The sequence below is a fragment of the Cavia porcellus genome, unplaced genomic scaffold (assembly GCF_034190915.1).
Source record: "Cavia porcellus strain 051 isolate PalLab524CR breed Dunkin Hartley unplaced genomic scaffold, mCavPor4.1 scaffold_20, whole genome shotgun sequence".
NCBI lineage: Eukaryota > Metazoa > Chordata > Mammalia > Rodentia > Caviidae > Cavia > Cavia porcellus.
Window position 1 is genome coordinate 29968171 of NW_026947503.1, and position 14476 is coordinate 29982646.

At 35.6% G+C, this 14476-nt stretch overlaps 1 protein-coding gene across 5 annotated transcripts in view; it reads right to left on the minus strand.

The window, feature by feature from the left end:
* Dcc (DCC netrin 1 receptor) overlaps positions 1-14476 on the minus strand; it is a 1081241-nt gene that overhangs the window by 98824 nt on the left and 967941 nt on the right. For all 5 annotated transcript variants that reach the window (XM_063231626.1, XM_063231625.1, XM_063231624.1 and 2 more), the window contains exon 22: positions 2641-2706. In XM_063231626.1, coding sequence (XP_063087696.1) covers positions 2641-2706 — 66 coding nt within the window. The remainder of the gene's footprint in view (positions 1-2640; positions 2707-14476) is intronic.

Sequence of the window (14476 nt, forward strand, 5' to 3'; positions counted from 1 at the left end):
TCATCTCTCTAGAGTGTATTTGTCTATACTGTCCACCTATTCAATTCAGTATCTTTTTTGTTCCTGCCACCGTCTGTCTTTGAATTTATCCCTGTAGCTCACTGTAAGAGGCTTGGATTCAGTTAAACTTTAGTAGCATTTCTTTTTTTTTTTTTTTTTTTTTTTTTTTGGATTTTTACCGGTACCAGGGATTGAACTCATGACTGCCTGCTTGCAAGGCAGGCGCTTATGCCGCTGAGCTAAATCCCCAGCCCCTAGTAGCATTTCTTGACCAACTGCTTGAAATCACGAAATGTGTTTGGAGCCATTCTGCGGTTTAAAGTAAAAATCAAAGGAGAGTTAATAAAATATGTAAAGTCTTGGGAAGGAAGTATCATTACCCAAACCCATTATATGAAGCATGGCATAGGTCTGTTTTCAATCTCAAATCACCCCGCTCACATCTTCCTGCTATGACCTTTCACATAGCCTGTTTGTATCAGAAGATTATAGGAGCTAGGCATTATGCTGAACAAGTGTTACTTAAGTCAGGAAGGAGGACCTGCATGATAGACAGTGGGAAATTATGAACATCGCAGAGAGAAAATCCTGAATATAAGATTAAGAGAGGTTTAATTAGAGTGTATATTCAGGAATTTTGCTATAGTTTAAATATTGGCAGCCCCGCCTCCTCAATCCATATGTTGAAATCTAATGCCCATCATGGAGGGATGAGATTAGGTTCAGCAGAACACACATGTATAGGATTAACTGTCGTGGGGAACGTGGTTGCCCTTTCCATCATGGGAGGACACAGAAGGCGTCATCTCAGAAGGAGACAAAGAGCCCTCACCAAATATCAAACTTGCTGGCATCTTGGACTTTCCAGCCTGCTGAATCCTGACCAAGAAATTACTGTGGTTTGTATAGTGCCATTTTAAAATACTGGATTATACAAACAAGAGTAAACCAAGAAAAATTTAAATCTAAGAAAATGTCCTTTATCTATGTTTAGATAAAAGGCATTCATAGCAGAGAAGGGTTTAGGTAAAAGCAGAGGAAAACACCTTGAAAGGGATGTTAACAAGTAAAATACATTCTCAAGAATATCACTGCTCAGAGGATAATAGGACTGAGCCTTTAAACTTCATTCAACTATTTGGTCAGCTCTGCAGATAGGAGTGTGCATGTGTATGTGTGTACTTAGATATTCTTATATATAATCATTTTGTGTGTGTATATATATATATATATATATAGGTATAACATATATATGTATATATATATGTTAAATACATATATACATGTATATGTTATATACATATGTATAGTTATATACATGTATACATATGTTATATACATATATATATATATGTTATACCTATTTTTTCTTCTCTTTGGGGGAGTAGATGCAGTAGATTATTATACTTTAAGAAATAATCATTTAACTCATCCTTTTATTCTAATTTCATACCCCAAAAGCCACTTATAGATCACAATTTTGGCTTCCCATTTGTATTTTTAACAAGGCATCATACAAATAAAGATTTATTTATTCAGTAATTAAATTTTCATAAAGCTTCCTAAATAGTTCAGTAAATGATTGCGTTATTTTGTAAAGTTAGAATATTGTACAGCAACAAAGGTAAATGAGCAAGAGAAATTTACAAACACTTGGATAAATCTTAAAACAAAGTCACAGATAATCGCAAGTCACAGTAAAATGCATTTGATATGATAACATTCCTGTAAGTTTACAAACATGTTAGGCAATACAGTTTAGGAATGCTTATACATATATAGTAAACCTCAGATGGAAAAGTGTTTACATCAGAATAAGGAACAACAGAAAACAAGGATATGACAATGCATGCGCACACAATTCCAGTTAAATACCGAACATTTAGTGTCTTTTCCTGGTGGTATCTACACATTGTTCATTGTTACATTATGAATATTTGGTATTTTTCAGTAGATCTAACCAGGTAATACTAACACATATGTATATGTATATGGTTTTCATTTTACTCCCTTGGAAACTTGGTTGGTCTTACTTCATTCTTTCAAAGATTCTGCTTCTGCAAATTGAAAATAAGGCCAGGTATGCAATCCCCACATCAAAGTGCTCCTAGTAATTTTCTAGGTACTGCCATCATCTGGTCACCCTAAAAACCAATAGCTACATGGGCTAGTACCACTAGAATGAGTTGTTAATATCTCATCTTGATAACACAAAAGAAATTTAGTGATAAAATGCTCAAGGATTTACAGAATACATGTTCTCTAGTATAAAATCTAGTAATATTAATTTATAATTACACAGCTTGTTTCAAGTTAATCAACTGTACTTATCTATAATAAAATTAAATCATTGCAAACATTTAAAATATATTATCATATTTTAAAATGTAGTTGCTTAATAGCCTTGTATTATTTGTAAAATATTTTGGACTTCTTTGATGATTTTTAATATATCTGTCATCTCTCACTGGAGTCATGTGGTAGAAGTGCTATGGGTCTATTAATAGAGTTTCTATTATCTCACTAAATCCCTAAGTCCTGGTTCTTAGCACTTGTCAATAGAAAATTTGTTTCAGAAACTTCAGAATTAACCAGCTAATTAGTATAACTAATCCAATAGAACTTAATTTATATACTTACCATTGAGAGTGCTTCTATCAATCAAATTTGTATCAACTGGCCAGTAACCTCCATCTCCATGACGACCTGTTTATTCGAGAAGGCATGTCAGAAGGTTAGTGAGTGTATCCCAGGAAAACACAAAGGAAACAAAATGAACAGACAAAATGAGCAAATATTTTGAAATACAAAGTAACTGAACAAGATTATTTTGCCCACTTCAAGAAAGTCAGACATTATTAACACCATCATACCTGTGAGAAAACGATATTTTGTATGTGTGAGAAAAATTTTTCATATGAACAGATTCAGTGTTTACTGTCATTCATCTAACACAACTTTGTGACAAGTTCCCGTTATTGTCCTCTCAGGAAACAACACGTTTTATCTTATACCACAGCTGTGAGGGCTTTTAAAATTCTTAATGTGCCAAACAAAATGTTGGGAATAAGATGCGAGATGGAGAGTAAAGGGTCAAGGGAAGGTGTCAACCTACGTAGTGTGATTGTTTCTTACACGTAACATCACCAAACCGAAAAAAAAAAAAAAAAAAAAAAAAAAAAAAAAAAACTCTCCTTCAAAGTTATGTTGCTGGAAATATTGCCTCCTGGATAGGTGTTTAACAGTTGTGAAAGCAGTATTTAAGAGATTTGAATGAGGAGTTAGCCAGAAGTAATTACACTATCATCCAAAATTAATTTATTAATTAATTTGGTACCAGGAATTGAACTTACAACCTTGCACTTGCCAGAGAGGTGCTTATGTCCCTGAGCTATATCCCCACTCCTCCAAAATTTAACTAATGTTGTCTTACTATAAGTAATTCTTTTCATTGATCCATGAGTAAACTGTAATGTTTGATTAGAATTAGAATTTTAGAGTATCTAGGTAGGCTACTTATAGAAAAATGTTACAGAGAAAACACTATATACAAACACCAAATACAATTTATTCCCCACTTTATTTCCTTCAATAGGATTTAAGAAGTTCTAATCAGTAGATAATGTAGAGAAATTAATGGGATCAGTTAGCTATGACAACAGATTGTTTTCTCCTATTTAAGGATTTCACTTTCCTTCATTTTTATGACTATAAAGTTCTAGTCTTATGAAATTTTTTTTTGCTTTTCATATCCAATATTCCTTTTATTAAAGCTTTCCAAAGATCTCATTATTTGCAGAAGAATCATGAAGAAAAACCTGAAAATTCTATTCACTGACTATCCACTCACAATTTTTAATATTTTTGTTGAAAAGTCACAATTAATGTTAGAATCAATATCAAGATTCCACCAAGCAATGAAAAATCCAATAACATCTGGTTATACTAAATGGCACAGTTAAAGTCTGGTGGGCCAATGACTGTGAGCTCACAAGACAGTTGTAGAGGTAGATGTAAGAACAACTGAAATGAAGAGAAATTAGAAATATTTCAGGCTCTGACTAAAATGTAGACAAGCCCTTTAACCAAGTACCACTGTGCTTATGTAACTCTGACACATTTGAAGTTTCAATGAGAACAAAGTGAGCTTTGCCTGTGGGACACTGAGATCAATGCTGGAAGAAACGAAGTGAGACAGAAGTCCTGTATGAATATTAAGATGATTTTTTTTCACAACTGAAAGCAGCTAGATTGCAAAGCAGTCAGCCAAAAGAGATGCTAACAACCTCATCACTCAGGGCAGTAAAAGCAGTAAATGATTCCTGTTGAGAGTAATCCTGTATTGGCTGGAAATTAGGTAGTTAGCCTATGGAGGGTTTTCCTTTTCCTCTAGCTTCCTGACAAATGCCTTTTTAATGAAGCTTCTAACTCTCCCCTCTAACTCCTGGGTGGAAGAGAAAATAAGCCCACAAGCCAATCCATATATACTGTAGATGTAAAGTTTTATAGGTTTTGGACTCCTTATCTAGGCAGGCTATTGGTTGCATTGTTAACTTCAATAGATAACATACAGATCATAGTTCTAGTAAGATAAAGGAACTCCGGGAAAGCCTCTAAATGAATGAGTGACTTAAAAATTGGACATTGTACACATAGAAGCTAATGTATTAACAAGGCTTAACATGTATAGGTTATAATTAATTGATATCACAAAAGAAAATTAATTAACTTTTAACAAATTCCATAGAAAGTGCTTAAGGAAACTTAATATCATCAATGAACAAGCCTGGATTTATGATAATTTAGATTTCTTGTACCACTTCAATGGGAAAACGCAAAACACATTTCTGTGTTGATGAGTTTGGATATTTTGATGTAAAGAAAAAGGGATCAATTTTTAATTTTGTGCACTAAGTTTCCACTCTCTGAAATATGTCTTTTAAATTTCAGGAAGGCTTCATTTACAGAAACATAGTAAATTAATTACAATGGTAGATTCTCTTTCTATTGTAAGATAGGCACCATAAAGTTATCAAGTGAGGAGATACTGCAGACTGAAGAGGACACGGTATTGGATGACACTGCAGAGCAAGTTAAGTTTTATAAAGGGCTGTTGCTATGGAACAATATTTGATGTGTTCAGTTAACATAGTTAATTTCATAAGCTCTGCTTTAGAGGAGCAGAGGAGTAATTAGTATTTGGAAGATGGTTGGACTGAAAGTTAGTTAATGCAAAGATATAAACCACTGTCCTATCCCAGAGGTCCTAATTTTATTAAAGCACATTAAACTGGAAATAATTTATTCAACATTTATTAAATGCCTACTATATGAAAATCACCCCTTAGATCCTCAGGGAAAAGAGTATAAATGATACATTAGATATGGAACCTGCTAAAACAGATGAGTGAGTTCACATTATCTAGAGCCAAAACAAGCTCATTCATAATTAATATTAGCCTACTGCACATAGTTTTTAATTTACTCTGAATTTAAAGATTTAAGAATAACTTGCTCCATCTATTACTACAAAATCACTGTTAGATTGGGGTTTTCTTTTACTTACAATCACCAAAAGAACTACCTACAATTAAATACATTATATTATTTTCTGTGGTATTATACTATACTTTCTGTAACTATATTTACTTTTAAATCCCTATTTACCTTTTTAATATAATATAGTAAAACTATGAATTTGTTTGAGATTAATCTTTTCAATAATTAAATTCATTTATTGAATATTTAAATGTAACTGTTTTTGGAAATAATGTAACTTCAGTGTCTACTCTTTATTCAAAGTTAGTGTGGCTCCAAGAACTGAAAATGATAGTTCCTTTTTATATAAATAATATCATGATTTTATATGAACACAGTGTTCAAAATGTTCTACATAAATATCATTATAGAGATTATAAATAATGCTATTCTATATTAATATACATCCATGTTTTATTAACATAAACAGTAGTAAAGAAATAACGAAGATGATGAAAAGCAATGATTTTATGTACCACTTCACTATGAAGAATTATTTTATATAAATGTCTCTTCTCAGGTAGATCCTAACTAGAAATTTCACACTACTTATTCTATGATTTTTGAAAATTGAGCTACAAAGTTAAGGAGTTACCTTTCATATTTTATTTAAAGACCAGATTTTAAAATGAGTTATCTTGTCATCTTTATGACAGGAGCAATATGCTTGGATAGAAGCTAAAACCCCCATACTTTCCTGCCATGTTCTCCGAATTGAGGAAAGTGATCAACAGAAACAATGTGCCCACCTTTAGCGAATGTGGCCCTTGTTCTATTATTTGGTGCTTACCAAAGGGAGACATATGCTGTTTTCTCTATGTCTGATGAGTGCCTGATGTGAGTTAGGATATTTTGTGATGCATTAATTCCCTGTACACTTTTAAAGTTTTTCTGTGTAGATGTTTATATATTCAAGGAGGAGACAGTGGAAAGTTAGTCTATTAGGACACGAAAGAAACTGGATGTGGTGAGTGTAATTTTCATCTGTCCTTTCTGAATGGTGATAATAGAGAGGGTTCTCCAGATCAACATCTGCACTATCAATCCCTCGAGAAATATCTATGGCCCCAAACTGAAGTCAAATAGTGAGTATCTAACAAGCATTCGATATCAATCCTTCCAAGGGTGCAGAGCACAGATCTATCTGCTTGATTGTAGAATTGGTTCTCTGAGTTTAATTCCGGTGATAATGATGACAATTGCTTCCATTTTTTAATTTTTTTAATTTTTATTTACCTATTTATTTTTTTTTGTGCTAGGGATCGAACTCAGGACCTCCTACTTGCCAGGCAGGCACTTTTGCCACAGGGCTAAATTCCTGGTCCCCCAAATTATTTTCTTTAGTCTTTTCTTTTTCCCTTGGGTCCAGGGATCGAACTCACACCTTTACACTTGCCAAACTTATGCTGCTGAGCTAATTTCCCGGCTGCATTGATTTTTTGTCTTCCATATCAGTGGACAAAGAAAGTCTGTTAACATCACTCCAGTAGAGTTTTGTTGTCCAACACACAAATCCTATTGAGAAACATTTCAAGTAGATGATTTGTCAGGGGCTGGAAAACACATGTAAGAGATCACTTTTATCATGTATTTGACAACATTACTGACTATGAATAAAAGTATCAGGGCATCAAAAACCAGGAAGCAGAATAATACTTAGGATAGATTAAAAATATTAGTAGAAAAAGAAGTAATGAACTCTCTTCACTTTTTCATAGAGTCCAACATATTAGCTTCAAATAAACATAAAGTTCATTGAATGATTTAAAATTCTTTTGGCATGAGCAGTTAATATGCCTACTATTAAGCCTACCATATTAAGCCTTATTGTTCAACAAATTCTTATTTTCTTCAAAACCCCTGGATGTTTTTGCCCACCTGCAAAAAAGTCAAGAGCAGTAATTTGCATAACAGTAATGAATTTAGTAAGCTGTCTGGGTCCCCAGTTTTGGTCACCAACAGATCTGTGGCCTGTTAGGAACCAGGCTGCCCAGTAGGAGGAGAGTGGAGGATGAGTGAGCAATCCTTCATTTCTAGTTAAAGCCTCTTCCTATTGCTGGTATTCCCACTTAAACTCTGTCTCCTATCAGATCAGTAGTAGCATTACATTCTCACAGGAACATGGATCCTCCTATGAATGGTACATACCAGGATCTAGGCTACATATTTCTTAAGGTAATATTATCTCCTCCTGTCTCACCTATTCCATGTCCATGGAAAAAAAGTGGTCCCTCATGTCAAAAAGGCTGGGAACCACTACTCTTATGCATCTGAAATAATGGCCAGCATATGGGTTCCCCAAATCACTATTAGATGTACCCATAGTTTTATTACACTCTAAAAAACATTCTGTTTATTTAAATATGTCCACTGTTTTGGATGACCAGATCTTCCCAAGGGTAAATTCATTGTCAGACTATAGTCCTGTAATGGTTGATACACGTATCAACTTCAAAATTTAGAAGTTTAACCAAGTCAGTTGGGAGCGAGGGTCCTTACTTTGTAAACATCCTCAGCCTCATTCATAGAGGGGATGTGAGTGCTACACTCATCCTGAGGGAGGGAAGCCTGCTTATAATACAAGGAAGGAGAAGGGGCTTCTCCCTCTTTTTTGCTCTTACTGCTTTTGCTGTATTCTGCTGCCTTGCAATGTTGCCCCCGTGCCACGCCACCCTACCTTTGAGCCAGCTGATTATGGACTGAAACCTCCACAAACCATGAGTTAAATAAACCTTTCTTTCCTTAACTTTGGGTGTTGGGTATTTTGTTCCATCAATGAGAGAAAATTAAGATATACCCCAAGGCTGAGACAGGATCTTTTGTGGCTTATAAAACAACAGTTTCTCTCAGGCCTGTTTCTTCTGGGTGGTCTTTATGTCTATCCCAAAGGCAGGTATGAGATGAGTGTGTGAGTGAAGATCAGCACAGGGCAAAGGGGCAAAAGAGTATAAGCCACATTTCTTCTTCAAGTGACTACAGGTCTGGTAGTAGCAGCTGCAGCAGGAGGGCACCAGGATAAACATGCTGCTGCCTGCAGTGCTGATATGTGGAAATAATGGAACTGATGGTGCACACTTCTTCATTTATATATGTAACCAATGTCCCATTCATCAATTTAACAAATGTGTTTGGAGGATCTACTGCTCTAAGCATTGCAGACATACTATGATTATTATGGAGCTTCACTCATTAGTGGAAAGGACAAAGGTTGAATAATTATAACCACCTGGGAATTTTTAAAAATTTTAAAGACTCTGTATGAAAACAGGGTAATTGACTCCTATGTCCAGAAAAATGTTAGAAGGCGACTCAGAGGAAGTGACTTTTGAGGTGAGAGTTAAAGGACAAGTAGAAATTTATCAGATAGAAACAGAAGATGTGGTATACAAAGTTAAGAAGACAGAGACAAAATGCTCCCTATGTATTCTACCAAAATGTCTAGAATTTAACTTATAAGGAACCAAGATTTACTGAGGGTATTTTAATTAGTGGAAAGTATATAAGTAGGGCCTTAATGTGTCAAAAAATAGGAGTGCCTGAGAACTGCATCATTAAACCAGAGAGAAATTGGAAAATCCTCATCCTAAGTTCATCTTTGTCATAGTACTGTATTCTACAAAGTGATACCATAACTGTCTCCAACCTGAATTTACCCTACAATCCTTAACATTGGCACATTTTTCCAGCTTCCTGATTTTCCAGCCTGGGAATTTCTCCAGGGAAGGGGTCAATGGAAAAGAACTTGCTCTTGAAATATTATTTGAGGGCCTATAAGCAAAAATATCTAACCTGCAGGTTTGAGAAGGTTAAAATTCCACCACTAATCACACACATCCCCATGAGTCCTGATGATGTTTAATTATTCCACAGTTACCTATCAAAACATAAAGACTCCTGAGAGGTTGCCTTAAGCAGCTACTTGACTGCTTACTGGGAAGACTGAAAGTACTTAACACTCTTTAAAAAAACCCCACATCACTTATTTTTCACCTCTGCTTTTCCATCACACTCATAATTTCTAGAATTGCAAAATTTTAGACCTGAGAAAAGCACAGGTGAGAATAGATTTTTCAAGTGTGTACAGCACGCAGCTGAATAACAGACTGAATTGAGAGTGTATACAATAATAGGTATAAAAACACTTTAATTTTCAATTAAACACCTCCCCTCAGTAGGTCTTAAAGGTTTCAATTTTCAAACAGAAGCCTGGCTGCCACATCCAAGCCCTACAAAGTCTGGATTACATTAACTAAATTCCAGGCTTGACTAGGTCACCTTGAAAACTCTGAAATTGCAAATAATTAGCATTCTGTTTATTTATGAGATTAAAACTACTGAAGTATAAAATGGCAGGTGTAGTGTTAACTGCCAGGCCTGAATACCATATTGAGGAAGGACAAAGACCTTTAAATGAGGCAAACTTTCCTTTAACTGAGGTGAAGTTCTGGCGATACCATTAGATTCAACTTTCTTAATAACAAGGGAGGATCAAGTGCATGTACTACACTTCTAGAAATTGTAAAATGGTGAAGAGCAAAAATCCTTAAATTAAGTAGCCCACATATGTATCTGGGCCTAAACCACTTACATACTATGAGCCTTTGGGCAAATTTTCACCTCTTTTTATCTCATTTTCTCCATCTTGAGGTTGTGAAGGTAATTTACTAGGGTACATGCACAGTGCATAAAGGAGTGACAGGTGCATAGTGGAAGTGTCATTAGTAAGAATTGCTACATTATGCTAAGCCACTATCCTGATTTTTGATTTTCATGCCAATCCTAATGCTATAGAATCTTGACTCTTTGCAGAACACAAAAGATAATTTGGACAGAAAATTATAGTTTCACAGGCAAAATATGAAAGAAGTTAATTTTAACCTACAGTCACCCACCTGGTCACAGTGGTGGGACTATGCTGATTTAAAGGACCAGATTTGGCCTTGTGCTTGGAGCACACACAGAAGCTCTGGCGGAGGGCAAAGTCAGAGTCCTATCAACTGTTACCACAACTGAGAGGAGAAACTCCTTCTTCCTGCTGGAGCAGTGTTCACATAGGCTTTCTTAGTCAGCATCTGTAAACTGGCTTTTGAATGCCTCTTTCTTAACCCTGTGTTTCAGGTCATCCTTCTGGCAGCCCAGGGAGAATCAAAGACTCTTGGGTGTGTGCAAGTGAGCATTTGCTTTATAATTCATCTCAGTGGTGACATGGGTCACTCTGCAGTTCCTTGACCTCTTGAAGGTTCTCTACCTCTGCCACAGCACTTAATCTATTGCCATAAAGGGCAAGCATGAAAATACACAGGGAATCACTGTGAGAGATCACCATGCTGCTCGCTCCTGAGAAACAAAGCCCTTGCCACAACCTGTCCCTGACCTCTGCTTCACCCCATTTACTGAGCTATGTAGAGCTGGCTGTATTGAAACAAATGTTCCTGGCAGTAAGGTGCCAGCTTGTATACATTGAAACTAAATGTGTATTGCTAATTGGAGGCCTCTGGGCCTGGTATGTGTACAAAGTTTTTTTTTCCATGTGTAATCTGCCACCACACCAAGCTACCTCCCTGATGGATACCAATAAAATCCATGAGCTTTTGGAGATGAGGCATTTTGATTCACAGAGAACACTGGGTCATCTCAGAGCTCCTCAGCTGCAGAATATTCTGTTACTCTTTTGCAGCTGTGTGCTGTACTGCTGGGTGGATTAGACTGCTACCATAAGAAAGGGTTTTGGTAAACCATGTCTGCAATCAGACTCATCTCAATTTTAAAAATGGATATCTTCAAGTGGTGAATGATATTTTGAGTTTTTGAAAATATATGCAGTGCAAAAAAGAATGGCTTGAGCATAAACATTTTTCTTAGTAATAATTTTTGAAGAGTAGTAGTACCTTCACTGCAACACCCAAACAAAAAGGTTTTCTAAAATGCTTTATAGGAAGCTTTAAAAAGCACAAAAATAACAAAAACAATTTATAAAAAACAACAATTTTTTAATAAATGTAGTCACAGTTTATAGAAGAAAGATCAGACACCATAGCAGATAGAAACATTTTGGATTCCATCTCCCCCAGATCTATCTGTGTGACTTTGAGCAATAAAATTACTTTCTGCCTCTTTGCCTGAGAAAGTAGAAATATGGATGTTATGGACCAAAATGTGTCTCCTACAAAATTCACATATTGATGTGCTAGTGCTCAATGTGACCATATTGGAATGTAGGGCATTTATGGAAACAGGATAAATAAACTAATAATCATGATGCTTTGATCCATTAGAATTAGCACAGTGTCCTTTTAAGAGAAGGCACCATAGATCTGCTATCTCCTTTTGTCATGTGAAGACACAGTGAGCAGGTAGCCACCTGCACATAAGAGAGAAGCTACCTGCATATAGGAAGAGAACCCTCACCAAAAGCCATGCTACTCAACCATGACCTGATACTGCGAGCCAACTCTAAGAAGATAAATTTCTGTTACTGAATCTGTCTAGTATTTGGTATTTCCCATTGACAGCTTGAGCTAAGACAGTGGAATTAGCACCATTCCTTTGTTTTCTGAGATAAACATCATACAATCCAGGCTGTGACTTCCCAGTAACAGGTTGACCCCTGGTTGAGAGCCCACTTGCTTTGTTCTTTAGGAGAGTTAGATATGGGAAACGAGAGTCAATGTTAGGAAAATATCAATACAGAGAACTTCAGATAAAGAAAGTTTAAAGACATTTGTCAGTTGTACATGTGGTTGTGAATGTATGCAGGTAACAAATATGTAATGATAGCACTTGCTGGTTCAAATCATTGCTTCTGAAGCATGTTTTCCTGGGTGAGTATATTTCCTTCTTACATACGAGCTGTGTTTCTAAGGAATAGTCATTTAAACTCTCTGAGCTGAACCTTCTTTGTTGCTCTAACGGAGATTATAATATCTTTTGCCATACTGTTAGGATTAATAAATCAATCATATGCTCTTAGAACAGTGACTCATGGATGGAGTTTCTCAGGGATTCCTTTGACTACGACACACAGCCACAAGAATACAGATTCAGACAAACTGGAATTGTTTTAGTCAAAACAAGAAAAGGAAAAAAGGACCTAAAACATAGCTAATCTTCATCCTCTGCATACACTTCACATGACCTGGGCAGTTTCCTTTCTCATCTGATCCTCCAAAAAGTAAAACTCCCTGGTTAATCTCTAAAAATCTCTTGGTTCTTTCAAATTTATCAACCACTTGTGCCGGTAACAAACTCCAGAAATAATTGGGACATGGAGAGAAAGAGAATGGGGACAGAAAATGAGAAATCGCACAGATTAAGAGTTAAGATAATGCTAGATTATCAGCCACTTACAATGACATTAAGGAATGATGATCTCCACGTTAATTGTGTCATTGTCATACTACTATTGCTCTTACTCAGAAAAAATGATTTCTCCCAATCAAAACTGATTCCAATATAAATGACTTTCTGTTTTCACATTTATGCTCTTCGTATTGGATCTTAGGTTCTTAAAAAAAAGTAATTGTGACAAGAATCTACAGTCACATTTTCAGAACAATCAAAACTTTCCCCACATTCTCCCATGTAAGTCACATTGAACCTCCTGCTTCTCTATTTAAGATTCATCTCAGCCAGGTTAACTCTGAGTCATTGTTTCAACTTTCCTCCCATAAGGAACCAGAAGCTCATTTCCAATCACAAATGTAATTGTGGGATCATTTCTCCAGAAAAAGGGGATGAAGAGGTCTAAGAGTGGGCATGATAAAACACTTTCAATTGATTTCCTTTCTGCTGAACATGTAAGCATCCCAAACAGATTTCTGTCATTATTTGCAGCACTCTTAGAGGCATCATTAATCTTAGTTATTTTTCAGGAACTTGACCATCAACTCAGAAGACCAATTTTGTTTATAATAAGCTTTTGGGGTCCAGAAGATTTTAAATGCTTCCTTTCTAGGGAATTAATGACACTGTTGATAACTGCTAAATTACATGTCATTAAGCCTTCTTAATTTTATTCAGGTGTTTTGAATTTGATGCAAAATTTATAATTTATCAACTTGAACAAATGTATATGAGTTGTGATTGAAGCAAATAAGATTACAATATATGACAATCCAAGTTAGTTGTAGATGAAGAAAATTATAATTGTTTAAAATATGAATAAACTTAGCCACTGAAAATAATTTCTTTGAATTCCTTCTATTCATGAAAATACTTCTGACTTCACTGAAAATGTGAGAATTTGAGTAAGAAATACGGAAGTTGAGATCAGAGGGAAGGAGGAATACTTTATCCATTTGTCTTTTATAACATATGCAATTACAAAATATAAATTTGATATTTTAAAATAATGTTAAATAAGAAACTAGGCTTATGTTCAGGAATCCCTAGCATCAAAATAATATCAACAACAATAATAAAAAATAGTTAACTGAAAACAATAAAAATAATTAGAGGGTGATAAGATTTTGGCACAATAGGAAGATGAAGAAAGTAGAAAAGAGGGCTTTACTGTAGGCACGGGAGGGCTGCAGAAGAGATGCAGGCACCGCAGAGAGAACAAAGAAGTGAATGTACTTTTACCAGGTTTGGCTGGGGGAGGAGCTTGAGAGGTGGGCAAAATGACATATCAACAGCTGATTTGAAGGAGCAACTGCAGCTCAAAACAGGAAACAGATTTATTGGGGCTGGGGGTAGAGCACTTGAGTGGTTGTGCACTCTTGCGATTGGAGAGGGCTCAGTGCATGCACAAAAAGGAGTGGGAGGTTTATTTCTGGAACCAGAAGGAGAACGCAGAAGTTACTCTTGGAGAAATAAGTTGCTTCTGTTGCTTTTCTAGGCCCAGTACTAAGCTGGCTGGATCTTACATTACAGATAGCTAAGCCTCAGGCTGGCTGGATCCATCAGAAGATACTCTCAAAGAATTAAAATTCTGTGT